The sequence below is a fragment of the Aquarana catesbeiana genome, linkage group LG03, assembly GCF_042186555.1.
Source record: "Aquarana catesbeiana isolate 2022-GZ linkage group LG03, ASM4218655v1, whole genome shotgun sequence".
In the NCBI taxonomy this organism is placed as follows: domain Eukaryota; kingdom Metazoa; phylum Chordata; class Amphibia; order Anura; family Ranidae; genus Aquarana; species Aquarana catesbeiana.
The window spans coordinates 314,327,844-314,352,433 of NC_133326.1; the positions used below are offsets into that span (position 1 = coordinate 314,327,844).

At 42.6% G+C, this 24,590-nt stretch overlaps 1 protein-coding gene across 1 annotated transcript in view; it reads left to right on the top strand.

The window, feature by feature from the left end:
* LOC141133959 (uncharacterized) overlaps positions 1-24,590 on the top strand; it is a 246,099-nt gene that overhangs the window by 12,733 nt on the left and 208,776 nt on the right. Inside the window, exons 2-5 of the mRNA XM_073623565.1 lie at positions 399-599; positions 3,502-3,614; positions 7,169-7,300; positions 24,062-24,194. Coding sequence (XP_073479666.1) covers positions 399-599; positions 3,502-3,614; positions 7,169-7,300; positions 24,062-24,194 — 579 coding nt within the window. The remainder of the gene's footprint in view (positions 1-398; positions 600-3,501; positions 3,615-7,168; positions 7,301-24,061; positions 24,195-24,590) is intronic.

Genomic DNA, 24,590 nt, shown 5'->3' on the forward strand with positions numbered 1-24,590 from the left:
CATTTTCCATAGGAATTTCCAACACACAAAGTTTGAGAGCAGGCTATAAAATTTTTCGACAACAAAACCCGTTGTTGGAAATTCCGATCGTGTGTACACAAATCCTATGCACAAAGAGACGAAAGCTATTGGCTACGGCCCCGTTTATAGTCCCGACGTACGTGTTTTACATCACCGCGTTCAGAACGATCGGATTTTCCAACAACTTTGTGTGACCGTGTGTATGCAAGACAAGTTTGAGCCAACATCCGTCGGAAAAAATCCATGGATTTTGTTGTCGGAATGTCCGATCAATGTCCGATCGTGTGTACAGGGCATAAGAGTGAAATCAAAGTGATAAAACATTAAGTTGCTAATAGAAAAACTAAAAAGTAATCAAGCATTTTTATTTTTTACAGATATTTGCAAATATACTGCATCCTTAACCATTGGTTTATCTGATCCTGAAGAATCACTTGCAGACTTACGGCTTTCACTGTTAGATCACACAGGCCATGGAAACGACAACTATAATGCAGAAAATAGTACCAAATGGGATGATAACTTGGTAATTCTCTCACACAGGAAAATAAAAGAATTCCTAGCTTTTTCCAAGAAAGGTATGATGAAACCAGGGTTTCAGATAAATCTTATTTTATTGAAAAATCTTTACCAATAGAGCAAGATAGTAATAGGTATGTTTGAAAACAACGTATTATAAATATAATGTAGCTCTACCCCCTAGAGGGTTGCTAGGTTTTGGATGCCCAGGAAAAACAAATTTTGCAGCTTGCCTCCACAGACAGACCAGTCTTTGGGCTTGTTTTTATGTTTTCTTGAGAAAATATAAACTTGGATGTGGAATAAGGGGTTATGGGATGCTAAAAACTGAGTTCAGCAACAACTTGGAGGACAACTTCTCTATGTACAGCTTGCAGCAAAATGGATCCTAGACTGTGCTCCCTCTGGAATAATGGCAGTCCTTAATGGATCAGTAGCGAATATCTTCTTACAGGAACTCTATGTTCCCTTAGTAGAAATAGTCCCAACTATATGCAGGAGCTCTATGTCCGCTTATTGAAAAATAGCAAAGTCTCAACTGAATGTAGGAGCTCTGTGGCCCCTTTATTAGAAGATAGCAAAATTGCAATTGTATGCAGGCGCTCTATGTCCCCTTAGTAGAAAATAGCAAAATGCCAGCACACCTGGCTTCCCTGAAAAGATCCCAGAGCAAGGAGTTAAGGTAAGCTGTGATACTGTCCCTTTTAAAAGCTAGCTAATTATTGCATCCAGCTGGCTTCTCCCTTTGTTGACTCTGGGGGTGGAAGGTAGAGGTACTGTCACTGTCCCTTGGAATCCTGCGGCAAAGACTGCTGTTCAGGCCTCCGGCTATACAGTTCATCCCTTGCAATACAGGGTGTCTCCTGGATGAAACTGAAGGATGGTGAAGATCCCTTTGGTCAAACTGCTCCTTTTCTTCCTTCCACAGCTTGTGCCTGGAGGCAGAGCCCCCTAAACCTGGGGGTCCTTCCAGGCCTCACGATCCTAGACTCAGCACTCTATACTCCAACCAGCAAAACCCCTCACTGGCCAGGCTCTTCAAGGGAATTTTTTTGGGGGGGTGAAATGTGTGCTCGTAGGGATGATTGGGCTGGATTAGTACTAGGAGGGGAAATTTGGGGAGGGGGATTTGTGCTAGGAGGGGGGATTGGGGGGAGAATTTGTACTGGAATGGGGGATTCAGAGTGGAGGGAGAGGATTTGTGCTCAGAGGGGTAATTTGCAGGGTAAAGGGGTGATTTTTTTAGGGGGGTGATTTGTGCTAGGGATATTTGAGAAAAGAGAGGATGTGACCTTGGAGGGGATGATGGGGCAAAGATTTGTGCTGGGGGGAGGGGTCGGGAGTTCAGCAGGGGGCAGATTTGTACTGGGAGGAGGGGGAATTTATTCTTGGGGGGTAAGCATGCAGATTAGTGCTTGAATTTTCTTTTGGGGGGGATGTTGCTGACACATAATGCTCATACATCTTGGGGGGGGCATCTTGGTATGTTTGCCCTGGGCTCTGGATGACCTTGCCCCAGCACTGCTTACCACCTTGCCAGGCCTCCTACCTGGGGATTGGTCGAACTCCCATAATTATTCAGATCCCTGCCCCTGTACCATCTCCCAGTAGCACCTAGAAGTTCCTGGAAATTTCCAGAACCAGGGGGAGGCAGCAGAGCCTTCCAGCCTGACCTAAGCTTGAACCCCCACAAACATGCTCACTTTAGCTACTTGTGAGCCTAACTAAATTTGCCTAAGCTGCTTACATCTAACCTATTCACACTATGTACACCAGGGGGTGCTACAATAATAACATTCCTAATCATGTGATCTTGTAAGAGCAACAAGTTCCAATTTCAGTGCCATGACACACTTATTTATCATAGTAACACAGGCAATTTGTCACCTCCTTGCTGCCTGCAACCACGAGCAGCATCTCAGCAAGGGCTTTTTTGTACTTTTGACAGCCCTTGCTGCCCCTCTGAAAAGTGATCTTCAGTAGATACGGGGGAATTTGACAGGTGGCTAGGAGGTGTTATTTTGCTTGTTTTTACCCTGCAAGCATTCACCACTATTCAACAACTGTGGGGATTGCATTCAGTTACATGCTGTTGCAGGGTAGTTGCAGTGAAGGGTCCAGTCACTTGAATGGGTTATGTTCAGCGGTGGTACTGCCCTCCGAATGCAAAAGTGGGTATAATTTTTGCTGTGGCATGTGTACAACTCTCTCTGCTCACTGTTTTTTGTTTGGATGGGGGTGGTCAGAGGGGCAATAAAACTTGAACTCAACTACCTATTTTCACCTCCCCTCCTAGACCAGTGTAAACTAGACCTAAGAGCAATGCATAAAACTGCATTGACACACCTGGAAGTGGAACTATAGGCAAAACTGTTTCCTGGTTCCTCCATGGCAGCATATGTATGATAGTAGCCCTGCCTACTTCTGCCCACAGGAACAGTGCATAGCTATAAAAAGTTAATACCCACACAACAGCCCATTCCCTTTTTTGTCCTCATGGAACTCACAGCCAGTGTGAAGAGAATAAACCCTTACCTGCCACCTTTGGTGGTTTTCCACTCAGGTTCAGCCTCTCTTGCAAGCGCTGTCCCTGACCTTGGGATGCTAAATGCTCTGATACTGCATGGAGCCCCTTCTGTGGATCTTTTAGGGTGAAAAATCGGGTGCTAACTAGCCCCACATATAGCAGTGCAGCCAGTGCTTTGTTCCTCAGAAGAGCTGTCCGTGTCTGGAGCCCGACTCCCAGAAGTCAGTGGATTCATTGAACTGTGACATCGCATTTCCAAGATAAGTATGTTTTCTAATTTTTTGGAATTTTTCTGTGAATAGCCTCATAAGTTCTGTGTTACATCTCCTCTCAGATGAGCTGCAGCTGCATTTTGTTCCTGTATGCATTCTAGTGGCAATTGTGGAAGAGAAAGCTAAGTGTCTACATTCAAGAGCATAATGCATGCTGAACAGGTGAAGTGGCTAGAGCTCACATGGGGGCCATCTTTGGTTTGGGCAAAAACTCCCCCAGTGGCTATCTTGGAGTTGGGCAAGACTACCTGGAAGCCATCTTGGAAGTGGGCAAGGTGAGAGGTTTTTGGGGGTGCCGCCAGAGCCGCGAGCCCCACGAGTGGGGGGGCGGTGGGCACAGTGGCTGCATATGCTGGGCACAGTGGCTGCACTTGGTGGGCACAGTGGCTGCACATGATGGGCACAGTGACTGTATTTGGTGGGCCCAGTGGCTGCACATGATGGGCACAGTGGCTGTATTTGGTGGGCACAGTGGCTGCATATGCTGGGCACAGTGGCTGCATATGATGGGCACAGTGACTGTATTTGGTGGGCACAGTGGCTGCATATGATGGGCACAGTGGCTGTATTTGATAGGCACAGTGGCTGTATTTGATGGGCACAGTGGCTGCATATGATAGGCACAGTGGCTGCATTTGATGGGCACAGTGGCTGCATTTGATGGGCACAGTAGCTGCATTTGATGGGCACAGTGGCTGCATATGATGGGCACAGTGGCTGTATTTGATGGGCACAGTGGCTGCATATGATGGGCACAGTAGCTGCATTTGGTGGCACAGTGGCTGCATTTGCTGGGCACTGTGGCTGCATTTGCTGGGCACTGTGGCTGCATTTGATAGGCACAGTGGTGGCATTTGCTGGGCACAGTGGCTGCATTTGCTGGGCACAGTGGCTGCAATTGACGGCACAGTGGCTGCATATGATGGGCACAGTGGCTGTATTTGATGGGCACAGTAGCTGCATTTGCTGGGCACTGTGGCTGCATTTGCTGGGCACTGTGGCTGCATTTGCTGGGCACTGTGGCTGCATTTGATGGGCACAGTGGCTGCATTTGATAGGCACAGTGGTGGCATTTGATGGGCACAGTGGCTGCATTTGCTGGGCACAGTGGCTGCAATTGACGGCACAGTGGCTGCATTTGATGGGCAAAGTGGCTGAATTTGATAGGCACAGTGAGGCTGCAATTGATGTTTTTTTCAAAGTATTTTTCAGAATTTTTCAGTTTGTTTGCGCCCCCCCCAAAAGTTTTGAGCACCAGCTGCCACTGATCTGGATCCAAGCATACAATGCCATAAAGGTGGTGTACTTAAATTTTCAGGTGGATTCAGAGTTTTACAGTAGCAAAAGGCTAGATTGGTATCCTCGGCAAAAAGTCAGGCTCCAGCCTTGTAGGGCATGAGCATTCCAGGTATAGATCTTGGCAGGCAGACTGCATCTGACAGCAGTGCCTAAACCTGTGAGACTGATCTCTACCCCTGGAGTTGTTCCTGGAGGTGTGTCCCAGGTAAGCAGCTTCAGAGGTTGACTATGGGACCCCTGAAGTCAAACTAAAGGCTAGGCAGTTTTGGCTCAGGTGCAGTGGTCCTCTGGTGGGATGCTCCTGTGACTTTCAGTACTTCCTCCCCTTGTTTGCCTTGCATGTTTGGAATGGAAAGCATTCCAGTGTTCCAGGCAGTTGTGGTACTCCAACCTAAAGGGGCTCTGGACAGTAGCTCCAAGGGATCTACTGGATCAGGATCATCTGTTCCCAAGGAATATGTTTTGCCATCCAGCTCCAAACTACCAATGACAGCTTGATAATTGAAGCTCAAATTCTGAGACCAGGCATTATGGAGTCTAGGAATCCCTTGATGCTGAGCAGTGGGGTCTACCACTTCATGTTAAATCTATTTCTAGACATGTGGTGATTTGCTTATCTTGGTATAAGCCTCAGGACTTTCTCCCAAAGTTTCTTCGCTGGACAAGTCCTCTCCTGCAGCTGAGCCTAGGCTAGCATTTGGCTCTTATTATTGCTGCCCATGTGACTTGTGGGATCTTAAGTAGTTTACTCATAGCTTTCACTTGGGGAGGTGACTGTTCAATGCTGGTGACCTTGTCTGGCATGGAACCTTTCACAGGTTTAACACAAGACAAGGTTATTAGAAACCATTTCTTCATTTTGCCCTGATTAGTTTCTATCTGTCTCCTCAAACAAGACATCCTTATTCAGTTCCTTGATCTGCATCCAGTTCACCAAAGGAAGTTTCCGTCTCTTGGTTGGATGTAGTCAGGGTGGAAAGTTTATCTCTCAGCCTTTACTTTCCTTTTTTGTATTTCAAGATAGATCCTGTACTGATGTTTTGATTTCTAACTCCATCATGTCAAGTCGACTCAGCAGACCATCAACCAAATCCATGGTCTAGGGTTCAGGTTCCATCCTGTAATGACAAGATGCACTCTAATCTATGAGTGCATCCTGAGCTTTTGGCTACAGACTACAGTTTAACAGATTGGCAAGGCTTCCACCTAGGCTTCTATCCTCACTTTCCCTACCAGTTCTACCAGGGGCTTAGGGTGATTGTAGCCAGATAAACGCACTTGTTGTGGAAGGATTTAGGTGCTGTCTGTTGTCCTATTTCCGTCTGTGCTGTAATATTTGGGGCAGGCTTTGGTGGCGTGTCCCCTTGAGAAGGGGGTGCGCCCCAGGGTCCTGTCCTGGAAATTTGAATGTTAGTGCAGATGGGGAGGGTATAGCAGATGGTGCTCAATTAGTTTTTTCTACCAGACAGACATTCACCCATATCTGAAGCCAGCTTCTCATATAAGAATTATTGGGGAAGCTCTTCGAGCTGCAGGAAGTTCACAGCCTTGCTGTTGTCATGACATCAAAAGCCTGTGGGCATTTGCTTGCCTATCCCATAGTGAGATGTCAGCCAACATGGCAGGCAGGGGAGCCAATCCAGTTCTTTTATGGCAAATTCTTTCAACACTACTGATGGGCTTAGTAATCCTCACTACACCTGTCTTTGGCAGGAAGCCAGTAGCTTACTCACTTTCTTATGATGTAATTTGCTGAAGCTTCCCACCCTGATAGCTAGTTCTTGATCTATCATACATATGCTGCTGTGGAGGCACCAGGAAAACAGAAAACTGTATCCTACTTATTGTAATTTTCTTTTCCTGGTGCCTATGGCAGAATACCAAACCCACCCAGTTCGTTTCTAGCGATGTACAGGGAATGGGCTGTTGTGTGGGTGTTAACTTTTTATAGCTATGCACTGGTCCTGTGGGCTGAAGTACGCGGGGCTACTATCATACATATGCTGCCATGGATAGGCACCAGGAAAAGAAAATTACAGTAAGTAGGATACAATTTTCTGTTTTTTCGATATCCCTCTCCACTCACTTTCAATAGAACAAGGAAGGGTTATAACCCCTGTAAGATTTCTTTGCCATCTGTGTCTTATTGCGGAGATTTCGCTTCACTTTCTGTCCCATAGCCAAACAGGAAGTGAAAGGAAATCGAGAAAAATAAGGGGAATTCCTTAGGCCCCCTAGGTCACCAGAACTAGTGCCCCCATTGGGAGATTTCCCCCTCTATTACTTTTCTGGGGAAAAAACTAAATTTGGGACTTTTTTTTACTTTCACTTTTATTTTCACTTTTCACTTTATTTTCACTTTTATTTTATTTATCACTAAATCCCTGTTTATATCTGAAAATAACATACTGTTTTGAATTGCTGAATTGACTTACATGATTTTTGGGGGGGAATCTTATCTAATTTACGTATAATAAATTTATAACAATGAATATAATATGTAACCTTTTTCTGGTATTATTACGTTGAGTCACCTTGTCCACGGTCAAATTTCTTGCCAGGACCTCCCAGTCCCCCAACACCTGGACTCCAGAATGCAGCTGATACCTCAGATACAAATTCATACAAGTGGGAAAATGAACAGCAGCATACCTCTACAATAGTAAGTCACATGCATGAAACAACAGCATTTTACTGGATGCAGTACATTGATAGTTATAGTATTCCTCTTAATAATCTAACAAGAGAAATCATATTTTTCATCTAATTATTTTCCAAATCAGGATAGGTACATGAATATATAAATGTTTTGCTTTTTGTACACTTATGTGTTTGCTTATTGTAAATGAAATAAAAATGAGCCAGTGTCTCCTTTCTGCTCCATATTAAAAGCTGCATTCAGACAGGTCTCGGTGGTCACCAGCAGGTGTTTGAAAAGAGATGTCATGTTAATGCTTTGTTAGTTTACTATTTGAGTTAAATGGACTGTTTAATTAACTGTTTATTCTGCATCCTACCAACTGAGAAACTGATATTTAATATTCATTCCTACAAATTCTGCCTCTTTTAGAAGAAACCAATTTTTTTTTATCATATTAACCACTTCAGCCCCAGAAGGATTTGCCCCCTTAATGTCCAGGCCATTTTTTGCGATACGGCACTGCGTCGCTTTAACTAAAAATTGCGCGGTCGTACCCAAACAAAATTGACGTCCTTTTTTACCCACAATTAGAGCTTTCTTTGGCAGTATTTGATCACCTCTGTGGTTTTTATTTTTGTGCTATAAACATGCAAAAAAATAAAAAATATAAAAAAACAAATTTATTCATCAGTTTAGACCGATATATATTCTTCTATATATTTTTGGTAAAACAAATCACAATAGGCGTATATTGATTGGTTTGCGCAAAAGTTATCGCATCTACAAACTACGGGATAGATTTAGGGTTTTTTCTTTTTTTTATTGTTTTTACTGGTAATGGCGGCGATCTGGGATTTTTAGTGGGACTGAGACATTGCAGCGGACAAATCTGACCCCAAATGAACGGGGAATCGCCTTGTTTACATATGCAGTTCCCTGTTCTGCCTATGTACACAGCTATCACGGGTCGCCTGCGGACATCGTGTCCCCGCGCCCGCTATCCTCCTTGCACAGACCAATGTACAGGTGCATCGGTTTGTGCAGGAGAGCCGACCTGCCACAGTAAATGTATGTGAGCTGGTCGGTAAGTGGTTAAATACAAAACATAATTAGAAAATATATGCTGGTCCTTTAATACTAGGTGATGATGGCATACGTTCAGTCAATGCATACATAGTCTAAGCCAAGGGTCTTCAAACTATGGCCCTCCAGTTGTTCAAGAACTACAATTCCCATCATGCCTAGCCATGTCTGTGAATATCAGAGTTTTACAATGCCTCATGGGATGTGTAGTTCTGCAACAGCTGGAGGGTCATAGTTTGAGGATCCCTGGTCTAAGCATCAGTTTCTATAAGAAGAAATCAGAGCAGTAATTTGTAGCTTGAGCAGAGTGCTGCAAGAATATGTGGCTGATTTACTAAAAGCAAATAGACTGTGCACTTTGCAAGTGGAGTTGCACTCATTTTTCCCAGAGCTTAATTTGGTAAGCTTCACTCTGTCAAGAATACCCAATTTATGCAAAGATTTAAAATAAAAACAACATTTTTGCTTGCACATGATTGGGTGATTGAAATCAGCAGAGCTTCACAACAATCACTAAGCTCTGGGGAAAATGAGAACATCTGTTCTGGGTATTCTTGACAGAGTGAAGCTTACCAAATTAAGCTCTGGGAAAAATGAGTGCAACTCCACTTGCAAAGTACACAGTCTATTTGCCTTTAGTAAATCAACTCCTATGTATCGAAGGGGGTCAACACCCAACAAATATTTTTAAACATGGTAGAGCTGAACTTTTACAACATTACAGTTATATCTAAATGACTAGAGTCTTGGCAAAATAAAGTACATTTTAAACAAAGATCAGGTTTAAACCGTATCCTACTCTAAGCCAGGGGTCTCCAAACTTTTTAAACAAAAAGCAGTTTACTGTCCTTTAAACTTTAGGAGGGGGGGCAGACTGGTATCAGTGGGAGTAAACAATGTCCCATCTTTGGTATTAGGAAGAGGAAAGTGCCCCATAGTTGTTGTCAGTGGGAGGAATAGGGCACCATCATTGATGTCAGTGGAAGGAGTAGTGCCCCTTTGTTGGTGTCAATGCAGGAATTATTGCCTCATCATTTGTGTCAGTGGGGGGAATTGTGTCTCTTATCGGTGGGAGGAATAGTGCACCAGGAGCCAGGTAAAGGCAAGCAAACGGCTGCATTTGGCCCCTGGACTGCAATTTGGAGACCGGTGGACTAAACCAAAGAACAAACATGTAATACACTGTAGCTTACCATTCTTTAGATGGTGGGCCTGTTTTTTTTTTCCCTCTAATTTATTCTGATAGTAGCAGACTTCCTGTACTAGAGTGACAACACATATTCATCACGCTGTTTCTATGCTGAAGCAGTGTTGTCATCCTAGGGCAGTGTTCAGTGCTGGGACAAGGCCATTTGGTGCCCAGGGCGAAGATGGCAAACTGCGCCCCCCCCCCCCCCCGTTTTTAATAAAGAATCAATGTTGTTTGGCTAAGCATGGCAGAGTATAGCCGAGCATGGCTGAGTATGGCTGAGCATGGCTGGGTATCACCGAGTATTGCAGAGTATGGCTGGGTATGGCGGGGTATTGCAGAGTATGGCGGGGTATCGCAGAGTATGGCTGAGCATGGCTGGGTATGGCGGGGTATTGCAGAGTATGGCGGGGTATTGCAGAGTATGGCGGGGTATCGCAGAGTATGGCTGAGCATGGCTGGGTATGGCGGGGTATTGCAGAGTATGGCGGGGTATCGCAGAGTATGGCTGGGTATGGCAGAGTATTGCGGGGTATTGTGGGGTATTGCAGGGTATTGCACAGTATTGTGGGGTATTTCAGAGTATTTCAGGGTATTGCAGAGCATTGCAGAGTATTTCAGGGTATTGCAGAGTATTGCACAGTATTGCGGGGTATTGCAGAGTATTGCACAGTGTTGTGGGGTATTGCGGGGTATTGCAGAGTTTTGCACAGTGTTGTGGGGTATTGCAGAGTATTGCAGAGTATTGTGGGGTATTGCACAGTATTGCGGGGTATTGCAGAGTATTGCGGGGTATTGCAGAGTTTTGCACAGTGTTGTGGGGTATTGCAGAGTATTGCAGAGTATTGCGGGGTATTGTACAGTATTGCGGGGTATTGCAGAGTATGGTGGAGTATTGCAGAGTATTGTGGGGTATTGCAGAGTATTGCCCAGTATTGTGGGGTATTGCAGAGTATTGCGGGGTATTGCAGAATATTGCACAGTGTTGTGGAGTATTGCGGAGTATTTCAGGGTATTGCAGAGTATTGCACAGTATTGTGTGGTATTGCAGAGTATTGCACAGTATTGTGGGGTATTGCAGAGTTTTGCACAGTGTTGTGGGCTATGGGCCGGTTGTTAAGTGGTTAACCTCACCTCAGCCTCCTCCCCTCCCCCAATCCAGCCATTTATTAATCTGTTTTTTTAGTACTTTTACACAAGTTCAGTCAGAACACTGGCACACACTGCAATCTAAATTCTACCTTAGCTTCCTTCCAGTCTCCAGAATCCAGCGGCAGCTACACTAGTAGAGACAGCCAGTCAGGCAGGCAGCAGCTCTTCGGCTCCTCGAGGTAACAGCGCGCCGACTCTGACACAGCTCCCTGCGCTCCTCTGCTCGCCTCCGGCCGTGAGTGACGTCACGGCGCTGGCAGGGACTACGGGACCCCTCTGTAGGGGAGTAAACTGTCTGTGACACAGAGAAGTTGTGCTGAGGTCCAGAATTTATGGATCATGCAGGAGGCAGAGCGCAATTATACAGTGCCGCTGGGCGCTGACATTATGAAACGTAGGTCACTTTCACAAATACACTGGCGGTGGGGGGTGGGGGGCGGTGGCCGTGGCTACAGGCTGCGCCCCCCCCCCATTGCAAATGGTACCGCCCAGGCCACGTGCCCCTTCCGCCCCTGCCTTGTACCGGCCCTGGCAGTGTTGTCATCTGAGGGGGAAATGCAAGGAAAATAAAAATCTTGCACATGATTGGATGATAAAAACAGCAGAGCTTTCCCTCATTTCAGATCTTCCCCTCTGATCTACAGCGATTGCACTTGCAGTGCACTTATAGTGCAAAGTGGATTGCCTTTAGTAAATCAACCCCATTGGCATTTATTGAACAGACAAAACAAAACTCTTTCCATGGTATATTTAACAAACCAAATGGGAGAAACACGTTCATTGTTAGGGTTTATATACCCTTTAAATATGCATATTGAGACTTCTATCTAAGATGATTGGACTGTTATTATAACCCCAAAATCTGATAAAAGATGATTCTTTCTATTTCGTGTGGTGATATTATTGTAAGAAGAATTTGCAGGATAAAGCCAAAAAGTAATTGTCTTACGTGGAACTGTCATACGGTGTGTGTGTGTGAGTGTCCGTCATTATTAAAGACAACAGCAAGCCTAAGGCCATGTTTTTTCTATGTTCTGAAAGCTGTGACCATGATGGCCAACAATTATGTGTGCTAACGCAAAATGATTGGCTTGGCCTGTCAATAAAAGGAGAAACAGGCTTTTATTGCCTTTTTAGATCACATTGGACTGTCACAGAAATTCCCTTGGCTGTTCTCAGAGCTGTGCGTGGTGTTGTCATATGGGCTAGTGAATAATTATTAACAGGTCTCTCTGGAGGTCCCTCTGCAGGGATGCCAGTATGAATAACTGAGGTTACCAGATGGCTTCAGGTCAGCGGGGACAGATGAGTGAATTTTCATTAACTGACAGTTTATTGGATTATGTAATGCAATTACCCATAAAGGTGCCTTTACTATAAGTTATAGTGGTTATTGACCTGTTCATCATTGTAACGATACACACAGTGGGATTTTAGGAGCTTGTACGTATGATAAATTGGGTTTTCTTGTAATTTGAATATAACATATACAGTAGTTATATTATATACATTTATACACATAAAATTGTTTATTACATTAAATTATTACATATGTTTTATAAATCAGTGCATGAAAGTAAATCTATCTATCTATCTATCTATCTATCTATCTATCTATCTATCTATCTATCTATCTATCTATCTATCTATTATATATTACTATTTCTTGATGGTTAAAACCTAGAATAGCTATAAATCCCAAAGCTAAATTCGAAACACATAGTTTTAAAAATAGTATTGTAGTTGCATACTTTAAAATTGTCTGCAGCCAAGGACACCCCACCCAGCTGTCTACATCCTAGGTGACTTGACCCCTCCTGGTTTAGTTATAAGCAGGTAGCTTTGATGTCAGCACTTGCATAGTAGGAGGTCTTAACTGGAGATACAGGTAGGCTATTCTCCACATCTTCTCATACAGCTCACCCCAGTCCAGAGCCACTAATAATTGTATGTTGCCTTCTAACTACCCAGTACATTACTAAGAGCCAGCACACTGACTATCTTAATACAGTGGGCCCTTGGGAGCTGAAGCCTTGCGTGATGCACCTACATGGGCAGAAAGACTCATTGGGTATTTCTCAGAACCCTCTTTCCAGCCAGTACTACTGAGAGAGTTGTACATAATCCTGTAATAACATCTCATGGATTAAAGCTGAAGTTTAATTTGCTTATATTTGCCTTCTCTGAAATGCCTACAAAAAAACAAAAAACCTTTCCTTTTTCATTATATACCTTATTTTGGACAAAGTGATATTTGTTATGCCCTTGGGTCTTGTGAAAAGTTATGAAAATATCAAAATGCCTTAGTGGGTGGATGTCAGTCTGGAGGAGTGCAAAGATGCGAAGTCACCAGCAAATAGATGTGCTGCACATGTTTATTGTAAAATTAGCAGCACATAAAAGAACTATGTTTTGGGACCTTTGGGCATGAAGAAAGGGACACTGAGAGGCCCCAAATTTTATGCCTTGTGTGACACTGGGGGAGATTTACTAAAACTGGAGCACTCCGAATCTGTTGCAGCTGTGCATGGTAGCCAATCAGCTTCTAACTTTAGCTTGTTCAATTAAGCTCTGACAATAAAACCTGGAAGCTGATTGGTTTCTATGCAGAGTTGCACCAGATTTTGCACTGTCCAGTTTTAGTAAATAACCCCCACTGTCTTCACAATAACACGTGAAGTGCATGTGATGGTGACTTTGTATCTTTACATTTTGTTCTGGCATGGCACCATTTATGTCTATGACATTCACTTTGATCACCCATCATCCCAAGGTTCAGTACCATGAAGACTGCAGCTTTTATTTGGACTTTATAGAGTCTGGAGGAGTGGGCATTCCTATACAGACTTTTTTTTTTTTTAACAGCAAAAGGTTTTTATTTTTCAAAAACAAATCAGCATTACAAAACCGTCATTGCACAACAAGGAGTATCTGAATCCTTACAGCGATATAATAAAACGTCTGTTCAACAATGCAGCATCTCACAGATACATTTTACAAGTTCCCTATACATCCGTTAGGATATAAGAGGAGTAAAGAGTTATCTACTCGACAATGGTGTGCATTTCAAGTACTACATACCGTCTCATATTTTACTTCTACATTATAGTGTTTAGTGTTTAGCCTTGTCCAAAGTCTCCCTGTAGTCCATAACTACCTACTCCCTTTCTCCCTGGCCCCATGAGGTCTGAGGATGTTCCTGACTGCATTTACCCCCTTCGTCAGGTCTGAATCAATCATCCATCAGTGTGACCCGACAGCGCCCCGTGTCCGAGGTTGGGGGGGCATTGCCCCTGACCGCAAGGGGGGAGTCCATCAATAGGTCCCCCACTCCCGGTCCCTCAGCCACGTGCCGCCGCCCAGGCCGACCAGACCTTGTCGAATTTAGCCGGACACTGCCTGCTTTCATACGTGAGTTTGTATAGTGGCAGCACCGATTTTACCGCTTTCTTCCATGAGCCAATGGTGGGTGGCTCTGCTGACTTCCAATGTAGCATTATCTCCCTCCTAGCATAGAATAGCAGGAATGTAACAGAGAGTTTGGTGTCCTATACAGACTTAATTTGCTAAACTGGGGAGTAGAGGGCTAGACGATGCTGGACATCCTTCAGTCCAGAAATGAGGTGGGCTATATCAGAATTGCTGCAACCTCTAATGCAAACTGAGAAAATCTCACAGTGTGCAGTGTAAACAATTTCCATACAGGAGACGAGCCTGTAAAACAGTGCGAGGCTGAAGGTAGGGCTGGAATTTAGCTTTAAATAAAGGTATGTTTTGGGTTCTAAAAGATAGATTTAACATTATTCCAAAAGAGATATGCCCTGTAAATTGGGAGGGAGCTTGGCATATGAAAATTTTACTGCCTGGAGTTCAGCATAAAATGGTTCAGACTACTGCAGCATAGGAGAAAATGCTATGCTTTTCACTTCTTGCCTTTTTGACATTGAAATGTATCCATGTCACGAAGAGGTCAAGCACTGGACAGCCATGCCATGGAAAGGATTTAACAAAACACTTCAGTCTTGGTGCTTTTTTGCCAACCCCCCTTTTATTGCATGACATTTTATCCAGCCCACTTTTCCTTCCACTAGTGAAAGCATGTGTTGTTTTGTCTCATGTACATGCAGTGGGTGTGGACAAACAAATAAAAAAAATAAACTCATGAATAGACTTCCACATGCTTAATTTCCTGTGACAATACTAGTAATTCCTCACAGAACCCAAATCTATTTCCTGACCTGTTTAAAATTAAGTAAAATAACATGTAACAATTATGAGTTTGTGCGAAGCAGAAATAATTTATATATAACTGCATTTGGATAACTGCATTTTATAACTGTAGGACACATAATAATAAATATTGTGCAAACTGTGATACAACAGGGAGTGCTAAACCAAACCAACAATATGGTATACAATGTAAATAAAATACAAATAATTAAAAGTAAAATAACATACAGTGCTTAGAAAAAGTATTCACACCCCTTGACATTTTCCACATTTTGACATGTTACAACCAAAAACGTTAATGTATTTTATTGGGATTTTATGTGGTAGATTATGTGATTGATTACAACCAAAAACGTTAATGTATTTTATTGGGATTTTATGTGATAGGCCAACACAAAGTAGCACAGAATTTTAAAGTGGAAGAAAAATAATAAATGGCTTTTCAAATTTGTTACAAATAAATATCTTAAAAGTGTGGCGTGCATTTGTATTCAGCCCTCTTTACTCTGATACCCCTAGCTCTAGTGGAACCAATTGCCTTCAGAAGTCACCTAATTAGTAAATAGAGTCCACCTGTGTGTAATTTAATCTCAGTATAAATACAGCTGTTCTGTGAAGCCCTCAGAGGTTTGTTAGAGAACCTTGGTGAACAAACAGCATCTTGAAGGCCAAGGAACACACCAGACAGGTCAGGGATAGCGTTGTGGAGAGGTTTAAAGCAGGGTTAGGTTATGAAAAACATTCTAAGCTTTGAACATCTCACAGAGCACTGTTCAATCCATCATCCAAAAATGGAAAGAGTATGGCACAACTGCAAACCTACCAAGACATGGCCGTCCACCTAAACTGACAGGTCGGGCAAGGAGAGCATTAATCAGAGAAGCAGCCAACAGGCCCATGGTAACTTTGGAGGAGCTGCAGAGATCCACAGCTCAGGTGGTAGAATCTGTCCACAGGACAACTATTAGTTGTGCACTCCACAAATCTGGCCTTTATGGAAGAGTGGTAAAAAGAAAACCATTGTTGAAAGAAAGCCATAAGAAGTCCCATTTGCAGTTTGCGAGAAGCCATGTGGGTAACACAGCAAACATGTAGAAGAAGGTGCTCTGGTCAGATGAGACCAAAATTGAACTTTTTGCCTTAAAAGCAAAACGCTATGTGTGGCGGAAAACTAACAGTGAACATCACCGTGAACACACCATCCCCACCATGAAACATAGTGGTGGCAGCATCATGTTGTGGGGATGCTTTTCTTCAGCAGGGACATGGAAGCTGGTCAGAGATGTTAGGACGATGAATGGAGCCAAATATAGGGCAATCTTAGAAGAAAACCTGTTATGCCGCGTACACACGGTCGGACTTTCCGGCATACTTGGTCCGGCGGACCAGAGTGTGCCGGACAATCCGCCCGTGTGTGGGCGGCGGCGGACTTTTCCGGCGGACTTCTTCCCAAAAGCCCGCCGGACCTAGATTTTAAACATGTTTGAAATCTTTCCGTCGGACTCAGTTTCGGGCGGAAAGTCCGCTCGTGTGTGTGCTGGTCCGACGGAAAGCCCGCTCGTGTGTAGGCTGGTCCGACAGACCAAATACGACACGAGGGGATGGTATTGCATCTCGCGCTCGCTGCAATAGGAAAAACAAATCTTCCTATTGCGGCGAGCGCGGGGCATACCAGGCCCTTAGGTCTGGTATGGATTATAAAGGGGAACCCCGCTACGCCGAAAAAACGGCGTGGGGTCCCCCTAAAATCCATACCAGACCCCGATCCGAGCACGCAGCCTGGCCGGTCAGGAAAGGGGGTGGGGACGAGCGAGCGCCCCCCCCCCTCCTGAACCGTACCAGGCCGCATGCCCTCAACATGGGGGGTGGGTGCTTTGGGGGAGGGGGGCGCCCTGCGCCCCCCCCCCCCAAAGCACCTTGTCCCCATGTTGATGAGGACAAGGGCCTCTTCCCGACAACCCTGGCCGTTGGTTGTCGGGGTCTGCGGGCGGGGGCTTATCGGAATCTGGGAGCCCCCTTTAATAAGGGGGCCCCCAGATCCCGGCCCCCCACCCTATGTAAATGAGTATGGGGTACATGGTACCCCTACCCATTTACCTAGGAAAAAAGTGTAAGTAATAAAACACACCACACAGGTTTTTAAAATATTTTATTAAACAGCTCCGGGGGGGGGGTCTTCTTCCGGCTTCGGGGGTCCCTCCGCTTCATCTTCTCCCGGCGTCCGGTTGGTTCTTCTCCGCTCTCCGGCCTCTTCTCCCGGTGTCGCAGGTCTTCGGCCGGCCCCTCCGCTCTCTTCATGTAGCTCTATTGCGAGCGGAGGTCCGGACTTCTGGGCTTCTTGGCTTCTTGGCTTCTTGGCTTCTCTTCTCTTCTCTTCCCCCAGATGTTGACACGACGCTCTCTCCGGCTGGACTGGTCTCTGAGGGCTGCGTTGTGACTTATATAGGCGGAGACCCCGCCCCCATATGATGACATCCTTTTCTAGTCCCGTCGCACCTGAGTCACGTTCAAAATGAACGGACTTGTCCGTGTGTGGGCAAGTCCGTTCATTCTGAAAGTCCGCCGGAACTCCGGCGAAAGTCCGTCGGAAAGACGGGCGGACTTAGCCCGCCGGAAAATCCCGGCGTGTGTGGGCAAGTCCGTTCGTTTTAAAGTCCGGCGCACCTGGCGGACAAAGTCCGTCGGAAAGTGTGCCGGACCAAGTAGGATAGAAAGTCCGCTCGTGTGTACGCGGCATTAGAGTCTACAAAAAAATTGAGACTGGGGCGGAGGTTCACCTTCCAGCAGGACAGCAACCCTAACCATACAGCCAGAGCTACAATGGAATGGTTTTAGATCGAAGCATATTCATGTGTTAGAATGGCCCAGTCAAAGTCCAGACTTAAATCCAATTGAGAATCTGTTTCAAGACTTGAAAAATGCTGTTCACAGACTCTCTCCATCCAATCTGACAGAGCATGAGAATGGGCAAAAATTTCACTCTCTAGATGTGCAAAGCTAGTAGAGACATCCCCAAAAAGACTTGCAGCTGTAATTGCACCGAAAGGTGGTTCTACAAAGTATTGACACAGGGGGGCTGAATACAAATGCACGCCACACTTTTCAGATATTTATTTGTATATTTTGAAAACGATTTATCATTTTCTTCCACTTCACAATTATGTGCCAATTTGTGTTGGTCTATCACATAAAATCCCAATAAAATACATTTATGTTTTTTTGGAAAATTTCAAGGGGTGTGAATACTTTTTCAAGGCACTGTAAGTGCAAATTGTGAAATATATATAACAGCAAAAATCCACCACCAGTTATGTGCACAAAAAAAACACCAGCCAGTGCCATTATCTATGAAAATCAGCTCACCGTACACATTTAATATATATCGAGTAAAATAAGTATTGAACATATCACCATTTTTTTAGGTAAATATAGGTGCTATTGACATGAAAGTTTCAACCCATGCAATCCATACAGTACAAAGAAACCAAAACAATTAAGTTCCGAAATTAAGTTATGTGTAATAAAAAGGAATGACACAGGGAAAAAGTATTAAAAATGCTAACAGAAATGTATACATAAAAAATCCTTTGTTGGTAATGACAGCTTCAAGATGCCTCCTGTATGGAGAAACTAGTCGCATGTATTGCTCAAGTGTGGTTTTGACCCATTCTTCCACACAAACAGTCTTCAAATCTTGAAGGTTCTGTGAGCCTCTTCTATGAACTCTGATCTTTAGTTCTTTAAGTCGGGTGATTGGCTTGGCCATTCTAGAAGCTTTATTTTCTTTCTTTGAAATCAATTGAGAATTTCCTTGGCTTTGTGTTTGGGATCATTGTCTTGCTGAAAGGTCCTCCCTCATTTCATCATCCTGGTAGCAGATTTTATCAAGAATGTCTTAGTACATTTTTCCATTCATTCTTCCTTCAAATAAATTAAGTTTGCCAGTACTGTATACTGAAAAATAGCCCCACACCATGATGTTCCCATCTCCAAACTTCACTGTTGGTAAGGTGTTTTGGGGGTAATGTGTAGTGCCATTTGGCCTCCAAACATGGTGTGTATTATGACATCCAAAAAGTAAAATTTTGGTCTCATCTGACTAGACTATATTCTCCCAGTATTTCACAGGCTTGTCTAAATGTTGTGCAGCAAACTTTAAACGAGATTCAATATGCTTTTTCTTCAGCAATGGGGTCTTGCATGGTGAGCGTGTATACAGGCCATGGCGGTTCAGTGCATTATTTATTGTTTTCTTTGAAACAATTGTACCTGCTAATTCCAGGTCTTTCTGAAGCACTCCACAAGTGGTCTTTGGCTCTTTGACAACTCTTCTGAAAATTCTTTTCACTGCTCTGTCAGAAATCTTGCAAGGAGCACCTGGTCATGGCCAGTTCATGGTGAAATTATGTTCTTTCCACTTGCAGATTATGGCCCCAACAGTGCTCACTGGAACATTCAGACGTTTATGAATCCTTCTGTAACCTATGCCATCAGTATGTTTTGCAAAAATAAGGTTGCGAAAGGCTTGAGAGAGCTCTTTGCTTTTACCCATCATGTGATGTTTTACCTTGGTAATGAGACACCTTTTTCTGGGCTGTCAGTTGAGACTGAACCAGCTGATATTAATTTTCAAGGACAAGGGGCAGGATTGCTTTCTAATTACTGATAGATTTCAGCCGGTGTCTTGGCTTTCCATGCCTTTTTACACTTTCCTTTCTTCATGTGTTCAATACTTTTTCCCTGTGTCATTCCATTTTTTTACACATAACTTAATTTTGCTTTCTTTGTATGTATGGATTGCGTTAGTTGTTACCGACATGTGGTGAAAATTTCATGTCAATAGCACCTTTAGAAATATATTTACCTAGAAAAATGGTGATGTGATCAATACTTATTTTATCTGCTGTATATACAATATATACTGTGTGTATATGTGCAGTATATATATGTGCATATATATATATACTGACTGTGTGTACAGTCAGGTCCATAAATATTGGGACATTGACACAATTCTAATCTATTTGGCTCTATACACCACCACAATGGGATTATTAGGGAATAACACACACCTGGCCATGGAACAGCTGAGCAGCCAATTGTCCCATTACTTTTGGTCCCTTAAAAAGTGGGAGGCACATATACAAACTGTTGTAATTCCTATTGTGGTGGTGTAAAGAGCCAAAAAGATTAGAATTGTGTTGATGTCCCAATATTTATGGACGTGACTGTGTATATATATATATATATATATATATATATATATATATATATATATATATATATATTCTATCAGTTTCTGCCTATACTTCTCCTTCAGTAAGGTAGCACTGGAAAATGTGCTCAAAAATATGTGCTCATATTGACTTTTAAGGAGCATAAACCTAAAATGAGTGTGACATAAAAAATGTATATAAAAAAGACATAGTCATATTAAAGCTAGCAACCTCAACAGAACCTCCAAACAAGCAAAATTCAGTCTGAACCTAGGTTTGGACAGAAGTGGCAGCTCATTATTACTAATTTTAAGAGCATCATATTAAAATCATATTATCACAATAAATGGAATATTTTCACAATCAATAGCCATGCTTTATTGGTTGCTCATAAAACAATTGACATCCAGGTCCATATTTAGACAATTTGGAACAAGAATGTCTGGCAAAAAGAATGATTTCTTTTCAAGCTGAGAGACAGATTAAATATTATTAAAAGATGAACATACAACCAGCATATTTAAATATCTAAATTAGTACCGCATCTACTAAATAAAACATTGTTCATATATAAGAAAGCTCCATCTTGAAGAAATACATTAGCTCCCATAATTTGACTCCCACCATTCATTCAGGCTCTTTCTGTCTAAAGTGGTTGTAAAGGCTTTTTAACATTTTTTTCATAAAAAAAAAAACTTACCTGGTCTGTGCAATAGACCTTCATAGAGCGACCCTGAACCTCCTCTTCTGCGGTCCCCCGTCAGCGCTTTTGGCACCTCCTTTTCTCCGTGTGCCCCTATAGCAAGCTTGTTATGGGGCCACACATACAGGTGCGCTCCTGAACCAGGCTGTGTGCATCTATAGACACAGCGTGATGCAGTCCCACTCCCGCCCCCTTCTCACATGAGGAGGCTCCTGCTGCTCTCAGCTAAGCTTATGAGAATGGGAAGAGGAGAGAGAAGAACTGAAAGGAGTTGTAAAGGCAGAATGTTTTTTTATCTTAATGTATTCTATGCATTAAAATAAAAAACCTTCTGTGTGTAGCAGCCTCCGCAGCCCCATCTCTATCCAGCAATGTCCAAGAGTCCCTCGGCCATCCGAGACTCTCCCGCCTGATTGGCTGAGATACAGCAGCGGCGCCATTGGCTCCCGCGGCTGTCAATCAAAGTCAGTTAGCCAATAAGGGGAGAGAGGGGGTGGGCCCAAGTGGCAGCTCCATGTCTGCATGGACACAGGGAGCTGCAGCTCAGAATGGGTGCCCCTATAGCAAGCTGCTTGCTGTGGGGGCACTCGACAGGATGGAGGGGCCAGGAGCAGTGAAGAGGGACCCGAGAAGAGGGGATCCAGGCTGTTTTGTGCAAAATCACTGCAACAGGGCAGGTAAGTATAACATGTTTGTTATTTTTTTTTTTTTAAAGGAGACTTTACAATCACTTGAAGCTGGGCAGAGCATTGGATCGATATAAGATTAAGGTGAGTGTTTAAACGGGAGCTAGGGGGCGCAGAGAATGCATTACAGTAAAAAAAAAATATGTCTTTACAATCACTTTACCAATGGGAAAATAAATATATTTTGCATCTTTTTAAAATGGATAAAATTTTGAAATTTATCAATCATTTTTATGAACTATATCACTTAAAAAAATGGATGTACCACTACACTTTTTTTTTTTTTAATTATCCAATGTCCCTGTATTTGCCAGTACCTTCGATAACCTATATGCAATATACATAAAGAACTAAAACCCAAAATGTATGAATGCATGCCATATACATAAAGAACTAAAACCCAAAATGTATGATTACATTTCAGATGCTTCAAAATTGTAATTATAGGACTGAAATTCATAGGACTAGATTGGAGAGGAGAGGTGGTAATCAGTTCCTCAGCTTGAATCAAAATGTTTTTGTTTTTTTGATAAATGCTCTTACAAAAATTCTAAATATGGACCGGAATGTCAATTGTTTCATCAGTTCATTCAGCATTGCTATTGATGGTGATTTACCTCATTTGTTTCTTATGATTAGTTTTATGATCATCTTTATGTGACACATATGAGTATAGTATATGTTCCAAAAAAAAAAAATCTATGGCCTCCTAATGTCAGTATGACACTCCAATGAGAGCGGGCGCTCTTAGTGTAACAAAGTCCCTCCATCTGGGCATTTCTAATGCAAAAGACTGGTCAAAAACGTGATAATGCTGGTTACTCCTAACCCCCTGATGAAGTCCAAGGGTGAAATGCATTCATTACATTTTTCCCATGTTGTCAGTGTTGATTTGCTTTATGGATCTGCTCTGCTCCATACTATGTGCTGGGAGACACTCTATAATATGGTCTTGAAAATTCTGTATTGCAATGTGAGTTTTATGGCTTTATACATTTTAATATATTATGATATTTATTTTATTATTTATTTTTATTTATTTCAGGTACTTATATAGCGCCGTCAATTTATGCAGCGCTTTACATATACATTGTACATTCACATCAGTCCCTACCCTCAAGGAGCTTACAATCTAAGGTCCCTAACTCACATTCATACATATTAGGGACAATTTAGACAGGATCCAATTAACCTACCAGCATGTCTTTGGAGTGTGGGAGGAAACCCACACAGGCACAGGGAGAACATGCAAACTCCAGGCAGGTAGTGTCATGGTTGGGATGCGAACCAGTGACCCTTCTTACTGCTAGGCGAGAGTGCTACCCACTGCACCACTGTGCCGCCCATTTTACAGTAGCAGTTTACAATTCATACACTTGTATTATATGCTAGAGGGAACATTGTATATTTAGTGTATTTGACTCATGGACTTTTATTTGATCATTTGGAAACTCAAGAACATATATATTTGTGCAGTGTATACCTTATGCTCGTTTCTCCCGATTCACATGCTGTATTGAGCTTAACCTTCATTTATCCCTCATACTTCATCTTAAAACAAGTATGACCTTTGTTTTAGTTGTACACGTTAACCACTTAAGGACTGGAAAGATTTACCCCTTAATGACCATGCCATTTTTTGCGATTCGGCACTGCGTTACTTTAGATGACAATTGTGCAGTCGTGCAACGCTGTACCCAAACAAAATTGATGTCCTTTTTTCCCACAAAAAGAGCTTTCTTTTGGTGGTATTTGATCACCTCTGCGATTTTTTTATTTTTTGTGCTATAAACAAAAAAAGGCCGACAAATTTGAAAAAAAAAAACACAATATTTTTTACTTTTGCTACCTTTTGCTATAAGAAATATCTAAAAAAAAACGAATTTCTTCATCAGTTTAGGCCAATATGTATTCTTCTACATATTTTTGGTAAAAAAAAAATCGCAATAAGCGTATATTGATTGGTTTGCACAAAAGTTATAGCGTCTACAAAATAGGGGATAGGTTTTTTTTTACTAGTAATGGCGGGTAATCAGCAATTTTTAGCGGGACTGCGACATTGCGGTGGACAGATCAGACACTTTTGACACTTTATTGGGACCAGTGACATTTATACAGCGATCAGTGCTATAAAAATGCAAACGATCACTCTGTACTTCCCTGTCAGAACGGGGATCTGTTTGTTTACATTGACAGATCCCCGTTCTGGCTCTCTATGAGCAATTGCGGGTGGCCAACGGAGATGGCGACTACCGGCCACGCGCATCAGCTCCCTGCCATTTACAGAAAGTAAAGGGAGATCTCCTTACTCTGACACAGATGGGGAAAAAAAAACAGCGATTTTAAACCTCCCCTATCTACATAAAACAAAATAAAACTTTTGGCTTTGGATATATTTTAATTATAATTACATAACGACTGACACAAAGCATTAAGAAAGATTTAGTCTAGATTGTAAATGTGTTTCTTTGTAGTGAATATTTTCCTTGGCATATTTCACAGCAGTTCTCTTACTTCCTATAGAGTACAAGTAATGAAGAAAACCAACAAAAAATCCGAGAATATCTGCAGCATCCTTCGAAAGAACATACAAATCCTAGCCATACAATGGATACTTCCGTTTGCTCTGATTCTTGTTCATCAAATATTATAAAAGGTACCTTTCATGAAACTGGTATTTAAAGAATAAAAAAAATACCTTTTATATTAGCTGTATTTGCATCTTGATTCATATGTCACAAATGTATATATAGGTAGATAGATAGATCTATCTATCTATCTATCTATCTATCTATCTATCTATCTATCTATCTATCTATCTATCTATCTATCTATCTATCTATCTATCTATCTATCTACATATATATATATTTAACAAGAGGCAAAGAAATGCTGCAGCTATCTCTGAATATTAGCACATTATATACAGTTGTGCTCATAAGTTTACATACCCTGACAGAATTTATGATTTCTTGGCCATTTTCAGAGAATATGAATGATAACACAAAAACTTTTCTTTCACTCATGGTTAGTGTTTGGCTGAAGCCATTTA